General features: G+C 42.6%; 1 protein-coding gene across 1 annotated transcript; it reads right to left on the bottom strand.

The window, feature by feature from the left end:
- Positions 1-2,993: 2,993 nt before the first annotated feature.
- Positions 2,994-21,031, bottom strand: PRDM9 (PR/SET domain 9). Its single transcript, XM_007961264.3, has 10 exons — positions 20,963-21,031; positions 20,474-20,597; positions 20,040-20,147; positions 12,216-12,265; positions 8,938-9,094; positions 7,718-7,819; positions 7,238-7,509; positions 6,768-6,835; positions 5,818-6,011; positions 2,994-4,093 (listed from the first exon to the last, which is right to left on the bottom strand). The coding sequence occupies exons 1-10, from the start codon at positions 21,029-21,031 to the stop codon at positions 2,994-2,996; spliced, it is 2,244 nt and encodes a 747-aa protein (XP_007959455.3).
- Between the last annotated feature and the right edge of the window lie 311 nt (positions 21,032-21,342).

The following is a 21,342-nucleotide window of genomic DNA, read 5'->3' on the forward strand; positions in this document are numbered from 1 at the left end:
TTCAATTTTTTTCATTGCTGGTTTTGAGTTTTATTGTAGAGATTTTCATTCACCTCCTCAGTTCAATTTACTCCTTAATATTTTTTTCATAACTACTATACATGAGATCACTTTTTTGATTTATTTTTCAGGTAGTTTGTTATTGGAATGTAGGAGTACTGATGATTTGTGTATACTGATACTGTATCCTGCAATTTTACTGAATTTATTTCTCAGTTTTAAGAGTTTTTTTTTTGTTTTGTTTTGTTTTTTGGTAGAGTCTTAGACTTTTCTATGCATATAAGATTATATCATCTGCAAATAGAAATAATTTGACTTCTTATTTTTCAATATGTATGCCATTTATGTATTTATATTGCCTAATTGCTTTGTCTAAAACTTTTAGTAACACACTGAATAACAGTTGTGATATTAGACATTCTAATCTTACTTCTTTTCTCAAAGGAAAGGCTTTTAAGCTTTTCCCCATTCAGAATGTTAGCTGTGTATCTTCTCCCTGTAATCGGTTACAAAAATAAAGATTCTCTTTTGTCCCAGTTCATCTGTATCTCGTTATTGGGCCATGAGAACAAGCAGTCCGACCCTCGGTTTGGTTCGGGAACATAGTCATGGCTTAGATCACTGCAGTGGAATAGAAAAGACTAACTATAATGACAGTTATACATAGATCTGAAGCTGCTTTACTTGAAATGTCTCTGAACTGGTTGATATGTAGGACAATCCTTTACATGTTCTAGATTGTAAAAGAAGATAAGAAAAGAAAAGTAGCTCAGAGCAGTCTGAGCTATATGAGGTGTGCAAACTTTATCAGACCCAGAGCAACATAAGTGTGGGGCTTCAATCATGCTCTCCACACCTATGCCTGGGGGCAATTGTTTAAACGCATCTAGAAATCCTCTCCACTGACTGCCCTGTGGACTCAGAAATTGGGTTTCCAACTATTAGCCTTTGTTTTTGTTTATTTTCATAGAAATTTTCCCTCATTAAATGCCTGATGGCTAGTACCATCTAGCAGATACCTTCTACTGCCAAGTCCCAACTGAGATTCTCCTGGCTTTAACTGAATGAGAAAAGGGACTTCGACTGTTCAAAGCGGGGGACTGACTCTTGAGCACTCCATTTCTCCTCTAGACTCTACGTGCCCTGGGTACATTTTGGTCTGAGAGCCCTTCTCTCACTTCAAGAATCAGATTCAGAATCAAAGGCTGAGCTTGTTCTCGGCAGCAAAGCTGATGGCCCATGCAGCTGGGACACTTCCTACTCTGCACCACCCCTGTTCAACTTTCTTCTGAGGGAAACTTCAGCACATTTCAGTCATGTGTCTACTGGGAGGTACAGGGAGGCTTGATACCTAAGCCCTAACAGGAGGACAGGAATTCTTCTTCCTAGGCCTGCAGGGATGGTCTGTCTGCCCTCGTCGAGCTTGGGTGGGTCTTGACAGAGAGTGTGGATCTTAATTTAAAAAAAAAAATCTATCACTTTATTTATTTTCATAATCTTTTTTTAAAAAAAGAATAAGGTGTTTGTTTTCATTTTTGTTTCTCTGTAGAAGGAGAATGAGGATCTAGAATTCCCCTGGAGGAAACAGGGGCAATCCTTCTCTGATTGGTGACCTCAAGTGGACACACACAGGCACATACAAGTACATGCACATACGTGTGCAGATACACACATATGCACACACACCTGTGGGATATGGTGAGGTTTCTCTTCAAATAACCTGATTAATCTTTTATCCTTTATTTCATAGTACCCCACCTTTCTCCTTTTTCTCCTTTCCTTTTTGCCTTTGTTAGATGCCCAGGCACGCCACAGTACTAGGCGTTATCAGTACCAACTCACATTCCTTTCCTTATTTGGAAAGAGGACTAACTTCCTAGATCATTACAGACATCCCTTACCCCTCCTCTCCTTTTTTTTTTTAACTTTCCCACTTTATCTAAAAAAATCAAATGTTTAGCCAACCGGGATTAGTTTAGATTGTACGACCCAACCCCAGCCAATGGAAAAAGGTACAGGGATAGGACTCGTGTCAGAAATAAAGGTTTTCGTGTCCCTTTGTTCAGGTGTGTTCTCATGGCGACTGGCCAAGGAGGCACCCCTCTTCACAGAATTAAAATTGCTTTGCTAAGAATCTTTTGTTCGAGTCTTCAATTTCCTTAGGAATTTGAGCATTATTTCTAACACATCCTTGAAATCCCCCACACTCTCACAGATACATACACGAAGGGCACATACCCCCACGCCCATGCATGCAGGCTTAACACACATAGCACACGTGAACACATATATACACACACGCGTGTTCTTGTCTGACTTTCACCTCTGGGGCTACAGAGATTGGAGGAAATTAGGAGAGGAGACAGGAGGAGCCAAGGGGGAATATGGCAGCAGAGTAGAGGGGTCCATTAAGAGAAGAGGCCACACTTCTTAGGAGACCAAGGAACTTCCTTTCCTGCCGCGACTCTAAAATCTTACATTTCTCTTCCTGGCCTTGGGAATCGATTCTCCAATAATTAAACAAGTAGACTCCAAGTTTATGTCTTTCTGGGGGTTGAATTCCTGTGGAGACTTGAGCTGAACGTATGAGTTCTCTGTGGACCTTCTGGACTCTTCTTGCTTTCAGTGATAAGGGAAGAATGAGGTACACTCTTGGGGTTCAGATTTATATGGAGACAAAATTTATTAGAACAGGAGGCAAAAAACAAAAAATGGAGGGGATCGGTGCGGGAAAGAACCACATATGTTGACGTCCCCTGAACACTTACAGAACTATCCCCCGTTCTTCCTCATCTCTAGTCATGAAAGTGGCCGATTTGCTTAATTAGTTATTTCCCATCTCTTTACATTCTCGGGGAATGTAAGGGGTCAGCCGACTTCCGCTGAAGCCACCTCAGAGCTGGGGTGTGCAAGTGTGTGGGGACTACATTTGTCTTCTTGTGACTATGGAGATGAGGTTTTATTACTAATGACTCACTCATCCTTCCTGCAGACTAGGGCTTCTCCCCTGTGTGTGTCCTCCGGTGATAGCAGAGGCTTGACTTCCGGCTAAAGCCCCGCCCACACTCCCTGCAGATGTAGGGCTTCTCCCCTGTGTGTGTCCTCTGGTGATAGTAGAGGGTTGACTTCTGGCTAAAGCCCCGCCCACACTCCCTGCAGAGGTAGGGCTTCTCCCCTGTGTGTGTCCTCTGGTGACTGAGGAGGCTTGAATTATTGCCAAAGCCCCGCCCACACTCCCTGCAGAGGTAGGGCTTCTCCCCTGTGTGTGTCCTCTGGTGATAGTAGAGGGTTGACTTCTGGCTAAAGCCCCGCCCACACTCCCTGCAGAGGTAGGGCTTCTCCCCTGTGTGTGTCCTCTGGTGACGGTGGAGGCTTGAATTATTGCCAAAGCCCCGCCCACACTCCCTGCAGAGGTAGGGCTTCTCCCCTGTGTGTGTCCTCTGGTGATAGCAGAGGCTTGACTTCCAGCTAAAGCCCCGCCCACACTCCCTGCAGAGGTAGGGCTTCTCCCCTGTGTGTGTCCTCTGATGATAGCTGAGGCTTGACTTCTGGCTAAAGCCCCGCCCACACTCCCTGCAGAGGTAGGGCTTCTCCCCTGTGTGTGTCCTTTGGTGTATAACAACATCTGATTTATCACTGAAACCTTGCCCACACTCTCCATACTTGACTTTTGCAATTCTTGAGATTCCTACTCCCACAAATAATTTGCCTGTGTTCTCTGGATTCACTTTCTGGCCTGTTCTGGACTGTTCTTCCATCATTCTTTCTCCCACTCTAGAGCTCCCCATCTGTCCTTTGGGTGGGCTAGAAAAGGCCCTTGAAATCTCCTTCTGCCATGTCCTTTTATTCAAGAGTTTGGACCTTTCTTTGATCTCTTGACCTTTCGTTTTGTCATTACAGCTGCGTGGATCAGAATATTGCTGCTCCTGATTCTGATCCCCTGAGCAGAGATTCTCTGGTTGGAGGAGTCTTCTTGCAGATGGTCCTGGGAAGTTCTGAGTGGAGTGATTGCGTTCCACGTGTTGACTGAGAAATTTCTGACTTGAAAAGGCCAGACAGCATGAGGGACATGGATGGATCTCTGGCTTTGGTTCTGAAAGAGGAAGTTTTTGGTCAGGGTAGATGTTTTGTTCAGGCCTTACCACATATGAAGGTATGAAGATCAAATGAAGAACCAAGCATTCTTCGTATGTTAACAATGCAAGCTCTCTCCCACCAAGTGCTGGATGGACCTTTACAGTCCATTTTTCCTTTCCACTTTTATTCACTACATCTTAAAAAAAAAAAATCCAGATATCCCACATCTTGAGCCTTTTCTATATATCAGCCAGACTAGGTAACCTCAAACAGCATCAGGGGCAGTGTCATTCCTTACATAGATGGAACTGCAGGGACCTTTCCCCCACATTGCAGGTATCTTCCAAGTCCTATAAAGCCTTCCCTGATCACCCTCTGCCACATCCTCCCTCCTTGGTCCCTGGGCACTTTTGCTAACACGAGGTCTTCAGCTATTTTATTCTATTGAGAAATAACACTCTTGATGACTTAGGTGAGATTTTCCTTAGTGACTTCCTAAGAGGGGAAAAGGATCTATTAGGAGCACTCAGCCTGGAGATCCACAAATGTGGTTAAAGAGAAGATGTGTGAGCAAATCTGAATTTGCGTCTCCTCATTCAAAAGGACATATTTAATTGAGGACTGTTATGTGCCTGGTTCTCCTTCAGGAAGTGGGATTCAGGTTGGCCAACACAGAATTGTCCAGGTCCCAATGACTAAAGGACTCTGGGTCCTGCTGCCCCAACTAGGTGCATGGATTGCTTCTGTTTCAGATTCCACAAATCATAAAATGAGGATATGCTCTTTCTCAGGCTGCACATCAAGTATTCATGTTTGAGATATTTCATTCAATCTGAGTCCATTTCAAATACAATAGGAAGTCTTTTTTCAAAATACATCCCTACTCAGGCTTACCTCCATGTTCCGCACCTTCATCCTGCCCACCATTCTCTCTCACGTGGAAACTGAAGCAGCTCTGAGCAGATGACCCACTGCAGCCTATTTTCCAAAAATGAACCAAAGCTGAACTCTTTCTGGCCTTAGGACCATTATACTAGCTGTGCCCTGTGCCTGGAACCCCTGGCCCACAGGCACTTGCACTTCTCAAATGCTGTCTCCTAAGAAAAACTTTCCCTGACAATACCCTGCAACACTCTACTCTCACCTCACACTGATCCCCAGATATTCTTTCTGGATTCATTTTCTTCAAAGCACTAATCACTGTCTGATATTACACATATGTCTGTATGTAATCATATGGCTACCTAATTCACATGTCATCTGTTCACGAGCAGTTTTTCTGATTGTCTTGATCAATCTGTATTTATACTTCCTGCAACATCGTCTGGCACTGAGTAGGAGTTCACATAACAGCTAATTGAGATAATGAATGAATGAATAACAACACATGTATATCATTAAGAAATATCAAGGAAATGCCAGAAGAAACTACCTCGTTGGGAGAGCTGGTAGGTGTTTGAGAACTTGATTTTTGTCTTTAAGTCTTTCAGCACTATATGCTGTTATATACTTTGTGCATGAAGTACTTAGAATATAAAATCAGAACAAAGATTTAAAAATATAAAAATTGTTCCAAAGAGGCAAAGACATATAACATGAATCTTTAATTTTGGAAGCCACTGATTTGAAATCTTACTGACTTTAGATGGCATTTTGCTCTACTTAAGAGTTAAACCATGAAAATTCTCTAGGTTAATTATTTCTTTCCTGTCCTTTAAAAAGAGTAACAGTGATGCCTACCTCTCCCTGCCATGAGCTCTTTCTTCCACTTGCTGCCCCATTTGATGCCCAGTTCCTGGCCATACTCATCCCCATACCAGACCAGCAGTTCACAGCCTGGCCTAATGACTCGGCAGGTTCTATAGAAGATCTGCCTGTGGTACTGGAAGGCCACCAGGTTCTGCTCTTCATCATCCCGGGCACAGTTCACATACCTGGGGTCAAGGCAGGCAAAGGGAAAGAAAAGAGGCAGTGAGTTCCCAGTATCTGTCAGATCCAGGTCTGGCCCATCACCTGCTGGTGAAGGCCTCCATGGTCTGTGCTGACCACTCTTCCACCACTCCTCTGGTAACCTTCTGCTCATTCCTAAATCTCTTTCACAATGTCATATGAACTTGCACTTCTGACTACAGTGCTCATCCTGCCTAGAACGCTTCCCTGCCATGCTTAATCAACCATTTTTTCAAAGCCCAACTCCAGACTTAACTCAACCTTGATTGGCCATAAAACACATTGACCTCTAGCTTCTATAAACTCTAAATTAATTCTGTTTGATACCACAGAACTTGGTGCTTGGTATATTTATCATGTACTCTGCTTCTAGATTAGCGCATATCATTCTACACTCAGCCCAAGTCCATCTTTCTTTGACAGGCCTTCCTCTAATCACCCTACAGTTCACTCAGGTGCCATTCATCTGACTTCCCCAGATTCCCAGAGAAACTTAGAAGTTTATCTTGGTGCCTCAATTTTGTCTAGCCTACATATTTATGTTTTGATACCAATAAATCATAATATCTATATTTTTGTTTTTTATTTGTAAATGTTGATGGTGTAAAACAGCATTGTATAGAGAAAAATAGAAATAAGGGATGTGAAAATCATTGAGGGAGGCATGATGAGAAGGAAGGAAATCCAGGTTTGTGAGAAATAGAAGTTCTCTCTGAAACTCAGAGAGCTACTGGTCTTACCTCATCCAGTTGGCCCAGGATTTATCTTTTCCATCCACATACTCATAGCAGTTTCTCCCCTTGGTGATCTGAGTTTCAGAAAAATAAGGTACAGACTTTTTAAAGGGTAAAAATCAGAGGAATTATTTTACTACACTGTCATCAATGGCCTTTGGGCGTGCATAACTTCAACTGCCAATTGAGACCACATGGTATGCATCTTAGTCATCATCTACACATCTGAGTTGGTTTGTCCAATAAGAGCAGAAGGTCCACAAGGGAGGATGCATTTCTTTGTCTTTGTACCACTCTGCTCCCATGTACCCTCTGATCTCTAAACAAGAATTCCATGTTCCTGCAAAGACCCTTGAGTACACAGAGCTAACCATGTTTTCCCTACCTATATCCTAACATGTAGAAGGTGATGTCCCACCAAAGGCACAGAAAGGATGTGGGAAGACAGAACAGGGGAAATGATAGGCTCTTCTTACCAGCCAGGAGTATCCATTGTTGGCTGCCTCTTCGTCCTCTGTAATTCGGCCCTCATAGGGGCCGAAGTGCAGACCCAGCGGCAGATCAGATGCCTCGTTCCATACTCCAAGCCCAGCCTGAGGGATGCCTGATGGCCCAATTCTCAGCCCCGGGGGCAGACTCAGGGCTGAACGGTTGGGATGCCCCTTGTCCACTGCACTGTCCTTTACAAATGTAGGGGGCCCATGAGCAGCACAACTGTCAATGAAGAAGTTCTGACACATCTCACAATCTGGAAGTGAGGGAAGCAGAGATTAGGAAAATTGTAATGCATGTTCCTTGATATAAGAGCTTCAGAAAGAGCTTGGCACTCACATCATTCAGCCCCAATCCTGTACTCTGATTCATTAGAGAAAGGGAATGATTTGTGGGCCAAATGATGAAATTACTGTACCAGGACGTAACAGCAAGCTGTGTGAGTGGTCAAAAGGGTCACTTACAGAGGTAGTCATCATCCTGTGGCTCGCTGACCTCTTTGTATGCATGACCCTTCCTTTCTCGCAGGCTATACATCTTTCCTTCAGTCTCCTTCTTCCTAAGTTCTTGGTTGGAGAAGAGTAGATGGGTAAAATTGGGAGTCTGGGGTGTTCATCCTTGTTTCATAAGAAAATGTGAAATATCCTACCATCAAATTAGCATCTACCTTTCTACATACTCTAGTCTCCCCCTCTTCACTGCTTCAGAGAGACTCAGACCCCACACCCACACTGACTGCAGATGCCTATTCAATTTTAGTTTCTGGCTGTTATTATCCCATTAACCTCCCAACCTTTCTGCTTACAAAATGGTTTATTCATGCATTTATTCATCCAGAAAGTATTTCTTGAGGGCACATTACATCTTAGGCATTGAACAAAGGCCTGGACATACAACACTAAGAAAGTATGGTCTCTATAGGGGATCTTCTATAAACTAGTAGACATGTGATGGAAGAGGAAATGTAGAAATGCAGAAAAGAATATCTATTATCAGAGAGGTATTTTTTGGACACCTTGCATGTATCAGTTCATTTATATTTAATTTAATGCTTTCAAACAATGTTCTTGGTCTATATATTCTTGGTCTCATTTTACAGATTGCCATTCAGGAGCTCAGAGAATTTATAAGATTTGCCCAAGGCCCCAATGCTTCTCTGTGGATTATAACCCAAGTGAGTGACTTCAAAGTTGATGTTTTTCCATGCTAGTCAATACTGTATCCAAGCCTGGGCATGGTAGTTCAAGCCTGTAATCCTAGCATTTTGGGAGGCTGAAGTGAGCAGATCACTTGAGGCCAGGAGTTTAAGACCAGCCTGGTCAACATGGTGAAATCCTGTCTCTATTAAAAATACAAAAATCAGCTGGGCACAGTGGCTCATGACTATAATCCCAGCTACTCAGGTAACTGAGGCAAGAAAATGGCTATTTTCATGGAGGCAGAGGTTGCAGTGAACCAAGATTGCACCACTGCACTCCAGCCTGGGTGACAGAGTGAGACTCTGTCTCAGTGAACAAATAAACACATAATTTTAACAAAATACTGCATCTACCTTCTGGTCTCAGAGTTGAGTCCAGCTTAAACCCAGGCCTATGCAAAGTCCACCCCACATAGGTAGACCATACTCATCAACCTTTCTAGAGGACATAGAGAGACTAAAGTCCCCCCAAATATTTTTTCTTACCCAGTTTTAGTCTAGAGTGCCGTCCAGAGGTCCTTGCTTCTCCAGGAGGGGACACTGGTTTCTGAGCCTGCTCTGAGCCACTTGTATTCAGTAAATTTGCTGTTCCTGATACTTCTTTCAAACTAGATTCATTATTGAATGATGCCTTGGGCATTCCCTTTAATGTGAGAGTCACATATTAAAAGACAACTTGCATTTCTTTAGTTCTTTATGGCTTGCAACATGTTTTCATATGCATGACTCTAGTTAATGTTCAAACCTTGGAAATACCTAGAGTGTCTAAACACTAGAGGGAAAAAAGAAGGTATAAGTGAGTAGTGAATCTGGGACTCTAACCCATATCTTAAGGCTCTTTCCTTCAACTTTCTTTAAAATGTTCTATATAAGTCAAAGGGAAGGAGGAAGAATACTTGGGAAGACTAACTGGAGAATCAACAAGATCTGTGAAAGAAGCGGGTAAGAGCTTACAGAGAGGAGGGAATCTTCCATAAACTAGCAGACTATTGATGGAAGGGGAAATGTAGAAAAGCACAGAGGGACAAACCACATCCAGAAAATGAGGTAGTAAAGCAGTAAGGTTGGGAACAGAACAAAGAGATGATTGGCAAAAATATATCTAGACAACTAAGAAAGTGATGTCAAAGTTGCATGTTGCTATATCCTGGAAAGAATGTTTGGCTTTGGAATTAGATTAGTTAGTTCCTGTACCAATTCTGCTAATTCTGCTTGTCTGCTTGAATAAGGGTGTATTGTTACCTAATTCTCTTTAGTTTCCTGATCCAGAAATTGACATACATGTGTTTTTTTTGTTTTGTTTTTGTTTCTTTAGAAGGAGTCTCACTCTGTTGCCCAGGCTGGAGTGTAGTGGCACGATACCAGCTCACTGCAGCATCTACCTCCAAGGTTCAAGAGATCCTCCTACCTCAGTCTCCTGAGAAGCTAGGATTACAGGCATGTGCCACCATACCCAGCTAATTTTTGTGTATTTATTAGAGATGGGGTTTCACTAGACTGACCAGGATGGTCTCAAACTCTTCGCCTCAAGTGATTCACCTACCTCAGCCTCCCAAAGTGCTGGGATTATAGTTATGAGCCCCCTCACCCAGCCCATGCTAATTCTTTATTTTATTTTTATTTTTTTGAGAGGGAATCTCACTCTGTTGCCTAAGCTAGAGTGCAGTGGCACGATCTCAGCTCACTGCAGCCTCCACCTCCCAGGTTCAAGCGATTTTCCTGCTTCAGCCTCCCAAGAAGTTGGGATTACAGGTGTCCACTACCTCGCCCAGCTGATTATTGTAGTTTTAGTAGAGATGGGATTTCACTATGTTGGCCAGGCTGATCTCAAACTCCTGACCTCAGGTGATCTGCCCACCTCCACCTCTCAAAGAGCTGGGATTACAGGTGTTAGCCACTGCCCCTGGCACTAATTCCCAATATTGTAGTGAACATGAAAGATAATAATGTTCACCAAAGTGTTTTTTGAGCTACTTAATACAGTATGAATGTGAGATTAATAATTTTTCTCACCAGGTGCAGTGGCTAACACCTGTAATCCCAGCACTTTTGGAAGCCAAGGCAGGCAGTTCACCTGAGATCAGGAGTTTGAGACCAGTCTGGCCAACCCCGTCTCTACAAAAAATATAAAATACTAGCCGGGTGTGGTGGTGGGTGCCTGTAATCCCAGCTACTTGGGAGGCTGAGGCAGGAGAACAACTTGAACCTAGGAGGTGGAGGTTGTAGTGAGCTGAGATTGTGCCACTGTACTCCAGCCTGGATGACAAGAGTGAAACTCTGTCTCAAAAGGGAAGGGGAGGGGAGGGGAGGAGGGGAGGGCAGGGCAGGGCAGGGCAGGGCTAATTTTTTCTCACAGACGGGGTATGGTGGCTCACATCTATAATCCCAGCAGTTTGGGAGGCCGAGGTGGGAGGATGGCTTGAGCCCAGTAGTTCTAGACCAGCCTGAGCTACATGGCAAAACCCCGTCTCTACAAAAAACATAAAAATTAGCCAGACATGGTGGTGCATGCCTGTGGTCCCAGCTACTCGGGAGGCTGAGGCAGGAGGATCACACTAACCTAGAAGATGGAAGCTACAGTAAGCCGAACTTGAGTCATTGCACTCCAGCCTGGGCGAAAGAGCCAGACCCTGTCTCAAATCACTCCCCCAACCCAGAAAAATAACAAACAAACGAAAATTATCTCATAGTCCTGATATCATCTCTACAGTTGAAATCTAACTCTAAGATATTTTCAGCATTCCTTGACCCTGTTACTTACAGTTTAATTCATAAACTTGGAATCAGTCATTCAGAAAACACTAAGGAGGCTCTCAGAGGCCCTGAGCTGGGCTTGAGAGTTCTGAGAAAAATCAGACATGGACCAGACTCCTGAAGAGCTCACAATGAAGAGGCAGCAGGCAGGCTAAACGAATAATTCCAAACAACATGACAGTTCCCTAATTGGAGCCCAGAGGAAGGAGCTGTTACTGCCTTCTACAGGAATAAGCATTTGAAATCAATTCCAGAAGAATATATTTTTACATAATAGGGTGTAACCTATATGAAGTCCTAAACCATTTTCTTATTTGTTGTTTCTCAGTCTTCAACCTGAAACTCCTCAGGGCTGGAAGCTGCTTCCTCTGATCAGAATGGGTTCCTTAGGATGGTAGGGACCCTATCTCCTTCTGGGACCATCCACAGTATGAAAGGTCTATTTGCTTGGAGGCTTCCCTTAATCATAGTGTTTTAGTGCAAATCTCCCTTTACCATAACAAGGAAAACTGAGGTTCAAAAGTCAGTTGGATGAATTATGTAAGACATATGGATAAGACAGCATAAACTTTATAAAACTATGAAACTTTTAATGATCTTGTAAGTGCTTTAGAGAAGGAGTTTTGGATTAGACTGCACCAACACTGAATGTGATCCCAGGGATATAATTGAACATTTTTTACCTCAGTTTTCTCATCTGTAAAATGGCTATAGTTATAGCATCTACTTAATAGGTACTATATGTAAGTTGAATAGGAACTTTATGTAAAGTTTATTCATTTAAAATGCTTAAAATAAAGTCTGAAAATACTGAGAAAATAACACCTTGGTAGCGATTGTTGTTGCTGTTCTTATTAACTCTTAAAATAATGATGATGTCAGACACTGTGCTAAAGAGATCAGGAAAGGAAGGTAGTAGTCCCTATGATAGCCTGTACATTCTCCTTCTTTTACCTGTGTCTGGATCTATGAGGAAGGTTTCTCGTTAGCAGGATTTGGGAAATACTTACCTTCTGGTGTTTACTCTGTTCCACTCTTACGGCCATCCAAGGAGGTTTAACTAAAAGGTGATGAGAAATCAGTGGTTTGGTTGGTAAATGTTTCCAAACTCTAGAGATACTCTCTTTTATTACTTTTTTTTCTTTTTGAGATGGAGTCTCTCTCTGTCGCCCAGGCTGGAGTGCAGTGGCACAATCTCCACTCACTGCAACCTCCATCTCCTGGATTCAAGAGATTCTCCTGCCTCAGCCTTGCGAGTTGTTGGGAACTACAGGTGTGTGCCACCACGCTCGGCTAATTTTTGTATTTTTAGTAGAGACGGGGTTTCTCCATGTTGGAGATGCTGGTCTTGGCCTCCTGACCTCAAGTAATCCACCTGCCTCATCCTCCCAAAGTGCTGAGATTACAGGCGTGAGCCACCATGCCTGGCCTAACTCTGGAGTTTCTCAGTAGAGACACAGAATTCTGAAACAGAGAGTGATGATTCCAAGTATTATCCAAAGGCGATTTGGAAATGTTTTCTGAAGTATCATTAAGGCCTATGCTTCTATTAGAGGCATTGCTAATTTTCTTAAGATTTAAAAAAATAGACAAAACTTCCTGTTTGTTTCCTCCTATTAAGGTATACCTAATAAGGTATCTATTACATTAATTTTTAAAATGTAAATTGACTGACCTTTCATGACAAACACACTGAACAAGCTAGGAATAGAAGGAAATCACCTCAACATAAGAAAAGGTCATATAAGAAAAGTCCTCTTTTTTTTTTGAGATGAAGTCTTGCTTTGTCACCCAGCTGGAGTGCAGTGGTGGAATCTTGGTGCAAGCTCCGTCTCCTGGGTTCATGCCATTCTCCTGCCTCAGCCTCCCGAGTAGCTGGTACTACAGGCACCTGCCACCATGCCTGGCTAATTTTTTATATTTTTAGTAGAGACTGGGTTTCACCCTATTAGCCAGGATGGTCTTGATCTCCTGACATCGTGATCCACGCACCTCAGTCTCCAAAAGTGCTGGGATTACAGGCGTGGTGACGGGCACCTGTAGTCCCAGCTACTCAGGAGGCTGAGGCAGGAGAATCACTTGAATCTGGGAGAAGACGGAGCGAGGCTCCATCTAAAAAAAAAAAAAAAAAAAAAAAAAAGAAATGAAACTATAAAGATTTTTACCAAAAAATTGTTAGAAGTAATACATGAATTCGGGCCGGGCACGGTGGCTCACGCCTGTAATCCCAGCACTTAGGGAGGCCAAGGTGGGCAGATCACGAGGTCAGGAGATGGAGACTATCCTGGCTAACATGCTGAAACTCCATCTCTACTAAAATTGTAAACAATTAGCTGGGCGTGGTGGCAGGCACCTGTAATCCCAGCTACTCGGGAAGCTGAGGCAGGAGAATGGCGTGAACCTGGGAAGTGGAGCTTGCAGTGAGCCGATATCATGCGGCTGCACTCCAGCCTGGGTGACAGAGCCAGATTCTGTCTCAAAAAGAAAAAAGAAAGAAGAAGTAATACCTGAATTCAGCATACAAAATCCACACCCCAAACAGTTGTGTTTCTATTTACTAACAATGAGCAATCCACTAAGGAAATTAAGAAAAAAATCCCAACCACAATAGCATCAAAAAGAATAGAATAATTACGAATAAACTTAACCAAGAAGGCAAAAAACTTGAACACTGAAAACTACAAAATGGTGCCAACAGAAGTTTAAGGAGACACAAATAAATGGAAGGACATCCTGTGTTCATGGATTTGAAGATTTAATATTGTTAACATGTTCATACTGTCAAAATGATCTACAGATTCAATGTCATCTCTATCAAAATGCCAATGCCATTATTTTCAGAAATGGAAAAATATCCAAAAATTCATACAGACTCTCTAAAGAAGCAGAATAGCCAAAACAATCTTGAAATAGAAGAATAAAGTTGAAGACCTCACACTTCCTGATTTCAAAGCATATTACAAAGCTACAGTAATCAGAAAAGTATAGTACTGATATAAAGACAGACATACAGACCAATGGAACAGAATGGAGGCCAGAAATAAACGCTTGTGTATATGGTCAGATGATCTTCAGCAAGGATGCCAAGACTACACAATGGGGGAAAGGACAATCTGCAAGAAATGGTGTTGGGAAAATTGGATATACACGTGCAAAAGAGAAGACAGACTCTTACCACATATCTCATATAAAAATTAACTCAAAATAGATTAAAGACTGAAATGTAAGACCTATAAGTACAGAACTTCAAGAAGAAAACAGAGGAAAATCTTCATGACATTGAAATGAACAATAACTTCTTGTATATGACACCAAAAGCATAAGTAATAAAAGCAAAATTAGACAAGTAGGACTACATCAAACTTAAAAACTTCTGTGTAACAAAGAAAACATTCAACAGAGTGGCAAGACATCCTATAGAGTGGAAGAAAATATATGCAAATCACATATCTGATAAAGGGTTAATGTTGCTGAGTGAAGTGGCATGTAACTATAGTTCAGCTATTCAGAGGCTGAGGTGGGAGGATAACTGAAACTCAGGAGTTCGAGACCAGCCAGGGCAACATAGTGAGACCTCTGTCTCAAAAAAAGAAGATAAAGAGTTAATATCCTGGCCAGGCGCTGTGGCTCATGCCTGTAATCCCAGCACTTTGGGAGGCCAAGGCAGATGGATCATCTGAGGTTAGGAGTTCATGACCAGACTGGCCAACATGGTGAAACCCCATCTCTACTAAAAATACAAAAAATTAGCTGGGCACGGTGGTGTGTGCCTGTAATACCAGCTATTCAGGAGGCTGAGGCAGAATGATCGCTGGAACCTGGGAGGTGGATGTTGCAATAAGCTGAGATCACACCATTGCCCTCCAGCCCGGGCGACAAGAACAAAACTCTGTCTCAAAAAAAAAAAAAAAAAAAAAAAAAAGAGTTAAGATCCAGAATATATGAAGAACTCCTATAGTACAACAACAACAAAACAAATAATTAAATAATGAGTGCTATGGACTGAATTTTGTTTCCCTGAAATTCATATGTTGAAGCATATTTAATACCTCAATAGGATAGTATTTAAAGATGGAGCCACTGGTAGGTAATTAGGGCTAGGTGATGTCATGAGGGTGGGACCCTTAGGATGACATTAGTGCTTTTGGCTGGCGCAGTGGCTCATTCCTATAATCCCAGCACTTTGGGAGGCCAAGGAGGTGGGCGGATCATTTGAAGCCAGGAGTTTGAAACCAGCCTGGTCAACATGGTAAAACCATATCTCTACTGAAAATACAAAAATTAGCTGGTGTGCCCCTGTAGTCCCAGCTATGTCGGGGGCTGAGGCAGGAGAATTGCTTGAACCCGGGAGGTGGAGTTTGCAGTGAGCTGAGAATGCATCACTGAACTCCAGTCTGGGGCAACAGAGTGAGACTGTCTAAAAAACCCAAAATCTTCTAGTGGATAGTATTGCTTTTATAAGAAGAGGAAGATACTCCTTCTCCTTCCTACTATGGGCACACAAATAATTCATGTAAATACACAGTGAGTTGGAGGCTGCCTACAAGTCAGGAAGAGAGCCCTCACCAGAACCCAACCATGCTGGCACTCTGATTTTTTACTTCCAAGCTTCAGAAATGTCAGAAAAGAAATTTCTGTTGTTTAAGCCACCCAGTGTATGGTATTTTCTTGTGGCAGCCTGGGCTGACTAATACAATAGGCAAAAACTTGAATAGAGATTTCTCAAAAGAAGATACATAAATGGCCAAGAAGCATATGAAAATATGCTTAACATCACTAATCATCAGGGAAATGAAAATTAAAACCACAACGAGATATCACCTTATCCTGTTATGATAGCTTCTGTCAAAAAAACAGAAAATAGCAAGTGTTGGCAACAATGTGGAGAAATTAGAACACTTGCTCATTGTTGGTGGGTGGATTAGTCTGTTTTCTGCTGCTTTCCTAGAGTGTAACAGAGTAGGTTATTCATGTGGTTTTTTGTTGTTGTTGTTGTTGTTGTTTTCGAGACAGAGTCTCATTCTGTTGCCCAGGCTGGAGTGCAGTGGTGCGATCTCGGCTCACTGCAACCTCTGCCTCCCGGGTTCAAGTGATTCTTCTACTTCAGCCTCCCGAGTAGCTGGGATTATAAGTGTACTCCACCATGCCTGGCTAATTTTCTATTTTTAGTAGAGATGGGGTTTCACCAAGCTGGCTAGGCTGGTCTTGAACTCTTGACCTTGTGATCCACCTGCCTCGGCCTTCCAAAGTGCTAGGATTACAGGCGTGAGCCACCGCGTCTGGCCCAGAGTGGGTAATTTATAAGGAAAAGAATTATTTGGCTTGTGGTTCTGGAGGCTGGGAAGTTGAAGAGCATGGCACTGGAATCTTGCAAGGGGCTTCAAGCTGCATCATGACATGGTGGAAGGGTGAGTGTGCAATGTGAGACAGAGAGAAAGACAGGGAAGGGCCCAACTCATCCTTTTCATCAGGAACCCACTCCTGCAATAACTAACCCACTCCTGTGATAATCGCATTAATCCATTCATGAGGTTGGAGCTATCATTGCCTAAGCACCTCTTAAAGGCTCTACCTCTTAATACTGTTACGATGGCAACTAAGTTTCCAATACGTGAACTTCCACACATTCAAACCATAGTAGTGGGAATGTAAAATGGTGCAGACACTGTAAAAAACAGTATGGCACTTCCACAAAAAATTAAAATCAGAACTACCTTATGATCCAGAAATTCCACTTCTGGTTATACAATATAGTAAAAAGAATTAAAAACCAGATCTCAAAGAGATATTTGCACACTGATAGCTATTACAACGTTATTCACAATAGACAAGAGGTAAAGCAACCTAATACCCATTGACGAATGAATGGATTTTTAAAATGTGGTATATACATGGAGAGGAATATTATTCAGACTTAAAAAAGAAGAAAATCTTGTCACATGCTATGACATGGGTGAATCTTGGGGACTTTATGCTAAGTGATTAAATAAGCCAGTCACAAAAAGAAAAATATTTCATGGCTGATTCTACGTATATGAGGTATCTAAAGTAATCCAATTCATAGAAACAGAACTGCAGTTGCCAAGAGCTGGAGGGAGGAGGAAATAGGGGGTTATTGTTCAATGGGTATAGGGTTTTAGTCATGCAAGATAAAAAGTTCTAGGGTTCTATTGCACAACAATGTGCTTATAATTAATAAAGTTGTACACTTAAAAATTGTTAGAGAAGTAAATAGATGTTATTTTATTTCTTACCACAATAAAAAATAAATTGACTTAAACTGGGGATTTTAACTGAGTTCAGATAAAGATGTATAGATGTGTGATAAACCACAGGAGTTAGATTCCTTCTAACGAGACATTCTTTTCATGTCAAAGCATTTGCAGAAAAGCAAACACTGGCCTTTCATACCTCTTATGCTACTTTTAGGTCCTAAGGAATCTAAAATTCATAGATGGGGAAACCGTAGACTGAATCCAAGTTGCTTTCTCTAGTTTGGGCAGATTGACTATTTTTACTTCTAAACTCTCCTGACCAAGAAGTAGAAGAGAAAATGAGCTTCGCACTTTCATTTTATAATTATGGCACATTATTTTATTTACCTGATGCTGTCTCTGGTCAGTGACATATGGGAAAGATCAGGGAAACTAAACAGCTCTCTCAAACCCACTCCAGAATTGAGACAAAGAAGTAGATTCATTTTGGTATAAGAGGATCATATAGTATGATTAAATGTACATAAATGATGTATCTTTACTTAATATTATTTCTTCTTCTAAGACATTTAATTCAATAATTAAACTATTATGAGATTGGTGTTAGAAAGATTTTTTGTGGATTTACAGTTTAATTACATTTTCTTTAATTGTTCTATGATTTATTAACAATGTTTAGCAAAAACAATTTTTTTTTAAAAAAAAGAATGACAAATGTTAAACATATAGAAAACAATGGAGAATAGTACTGGAAAACCCATACATCCATCACCATTCAGTCCAATGTCAACATTCTGCCAAAACTGTTTCAGGTCTTTTTATGTTTATTTCAAAATTTAAAAACAAAAATAAAAACAAACAAAAAAACTAACCAAATCACAGGGAAGCCACCTGCCAACCCTTCCTCCTTTTGTTGTGATAATAAATGGTTTGAATTTGGCATTCTTATTCACATTTAGATTTTATGCATTTACCACTTATTATTATATCTATAAATACTATACATAGTTTACAGGTTTTAAAACTTTATATGAGGCCAGGTGTGGTGGCTCACGACTGTAATTCCAGCACTTTGGGAGACCGAGGCGGGTCTGCCACTAGCCTGGCTACTATGGCAAAATCCCATCTCTACCAAAAATACAAAAATTAGCCCGGCATGGTGGCACGTGCCTGTAGTCCCAGCTATTCGGGAGGCTGAGGCAGGAGAATCGTTTGAACTTGAGAGGTGGAGGTTGCAGTGAGCTGAGATTGTGCCACTGCAATCCAGCCTGGGCAACAGAGTGAGACTCTATCTCAAAAACAAAAACTAATCAACAACGACATATGAATAACCTCTTACTGTATATACTGTCTTGCATTTTGCTGGTTTGTTGAACATTTATGTTTTTGAGGGAAATCTCTTTTTCCTTTGTTAAATTCTGAAATGTAGCTGAGACCTAAACCCAGGCTGGTTTCAGGAGGTCACATTTTTCCCAGTGAGACCGAGTCTTCTCATTCTGTTGCCCAGGCTGGAGGGTGGCGGTGGCGGCATGATTTCGGCTCACTACCACCTCCGCCTCCTGGGTTCAAGCTATTCCCCAGCCTCAGTCTCCTGAGTAGCTGGGATTATAGGCACCCACCACTACGCTCAGCTAATTTCTTTTTTTTTTTTTTTTGTATTTTTAATAGAGACGGGGTTTCACCATGTCGGCCAGGCTTGTCTCAAACTCCAGACCTCAAGTGATATACCCTCCTTGGCCTCCCAAAATACTGGGATTATGGATGTGAGTCACTGTGCCTGGCCAAGAGGTCACTTCTAAATCTTCCTGGGGTCTATGCACTGTGGTTCACGCCTGTAATCCCAGCACTTTGGGAAGCTGAGGTGGGAGGATCACTTGAGCCCAGGAGTTTGAGGCTGCAGTGAGTCATGATTGCACCACTGCACTCCAGCCTGGGTGACAGAGTGAGACCTTGTCTGTAATAATAATAACCATCATCATCATCATCATCATCATCATCATCCCAGCACTTTGGGAGGACAAGGCAGGCAGATCACTTGAGGCCAGGAATTCAAGATCAGCCTGGCCAACATGGTGAAACCCCAACTTTACAAAAAATATAAAAATTAGCTGGGCATGGTGGTGCACATCTGTAGTCCCAGCTACTCGAGAAGCTGAGGTGGGAGAATTGTTGAACCTGGAAGGCAGAGGTTGCAGTGAGCCAAGATTGCACCACTGTACTCCAGCCTGGATGATAGAGCAAGACTCTGTCTCAAAAAAAATAAATAAATAAAAATAGGCCAGGTGTGGTGGCTCACAGCTGTAATCTCAGTACTTTGGAAGGCCAAGACGGGTAGATCACCTGGGGTCGGGAGTTCGAGATCAGCTTGACCAACATGGAGAAACTCCATCTCTACTAAAAAAAAATACAAAACATTAGCAGGTCATGGTGACATATGCCTGTAATCCCAGTTACTTGGGAGGCTGAGGCAGCAGAATTGCTTGAACCTGGGAGGTGGAGGTTGCAGTGAGCCAAGATCACACCATTGTGCCCTAGCCTGGGCAATAAGAGTGAAACTCCATCTCAAAAAAAACCAAAAAAACAAAAAAAACAAAAAGTCCTCCTTCCCTTCCCTCTTACCTTGCTGCCTAGGTGTCCATTCTTCATCAGAATCTTCTGTGTCATCCACCTGGAGTTTGATGGCCTGCCTTCGGTGACACATGAAAGTTGGTCGAGTGGCTCTGAGACCTGAAAAGAAGCAAAAATTTTGTTCTAAAATGGAAGAGCTGGGATGAGGAACAAAGGGCAGTGGCAATGGAAGGCACCATGAAGTCAGTGCTGCTCAGTCTGATGAGCTGGGAGAGCCTTGAACAACGTCAAGATGTGACCCCTGCATGGTCAGTATCCACACTCGGTCCTGCACTGATGCAAAAGAATAAAATTTCCCTCCAGATTTGTCTCCATGCAAAAGGGAATTGTGGGCAGATGCCACCACCTGAGAACTAAAATAATATAGGGACCAAAGACCTGTTTTATGTCTCCCAGACTGGTCTGTGCCCAGCACTTCCTGTTACCTATAGTAATCAGTGCATTATAGTTCCTTTTCACATTCCTATAGCGAGTTTTCTCCCAGTCTCCCATCTCTGCCCATTCTTCCTTGGTGAAGTATATGGAAATGTCTTTGAAGGCATCTTTGACCTAGAGGAAGTAACAGATTCTGTCAGTGATTTACTAGTACACATCGAGCTGGTCCTTTTCCTCTACCCTGTGTGTAGGGCATAGTCTGGGGCCTCTGGGAGTCTCTGTGAAACATAAAGACCTTCCCTCCTTCTCCAGATTGTGTCCCATTTAACTGAGCAGACGCTGAGCATTCCTAGCTCTCTGCTGACACAGAGCAGTCGCTGATGCTAGTGTTCTTTTCTCCCCCATGTCCTGCCCAGGACCAGCTGCCCCCATTCCATGCACATTCAGACAGGGTCACCCAAGGGTACAGGCCAGGAGTCTGCAGCACTCCAGAGATCAGCTCCTGCTAGGAGTCTGGCTTCACCTCCCTGACTTCTCACCGTGGGCTTCCGCTCTGTTCTCTCTGTGTCTTCTTCTGGGCTCTCCTCTTGGGACCTTTCAGGGCTCATGGTGCTGGGACTGTCTAGAAGGCCTTGCTCCAATTCCAAGTGTGGGCAGGGCTCTGAGTCTCCCAGCTCCTAGGCCAAAGGCTCCTGTGGAAGAAGGTGCTGAGAGGAGGCAACAGCCCTGAGCACTAGCCAGAACCAGGCTCTGTCTTCTCTATCTGGCTAGGGTGTTCAGAGCAGAAAGATGTGGGTTCCTGGTGAGGTCTCAAGCACCCCAGGGAGGTCTGGGGGTACTGATAGGATGGGAAGCCTACACTGGCCATGAGCTACCACCTAATGTAAGCTGGGTTTTGTTCTTTTAGTTCCCCTGCAGC

This window comes from Chlorocebus sabaeus, chromosome 4 (genome assembly GCF_047675955.1).
Source record: "Chlorocebus sabaeus isolate Y175 chromosome 4, mChlSab1.0.hap1, whole genome shotgun sequence".
Classification (NCBI taxonomy): domain Eukaryota; kingdom Metazoa; phylum Chordata; class Mammalia; order Primates; family Cercopithecidae; genus Chlorocebus; species Chlorocebus sabaeus.

Bases quoted from the DNA above. Each gene is read 5' to 3' on its own strand.
- PRDM9 (XM_007961264.3), bottom strand. From the start codon at position 21,031: ATGAGCCCTGAAAGGTCCCAAGAGGAGAGCCCAGAAGAAGACACAGAG. The intron at 20,148-20,473 runs GTAACAGGAAGT...GCTTCTTTTCAG, and splicing joins TAATGCACTGATTACTATAG to GTCTCAGAGCCACTCGACCA. The intron at 4,094-5,817 runs GTAGGCATCACT...TTCCTCTTTCAG, and splicing joins AGAGCTCATGGCAGGGAGAG to AACCAAAGCCAGAGATCCAT.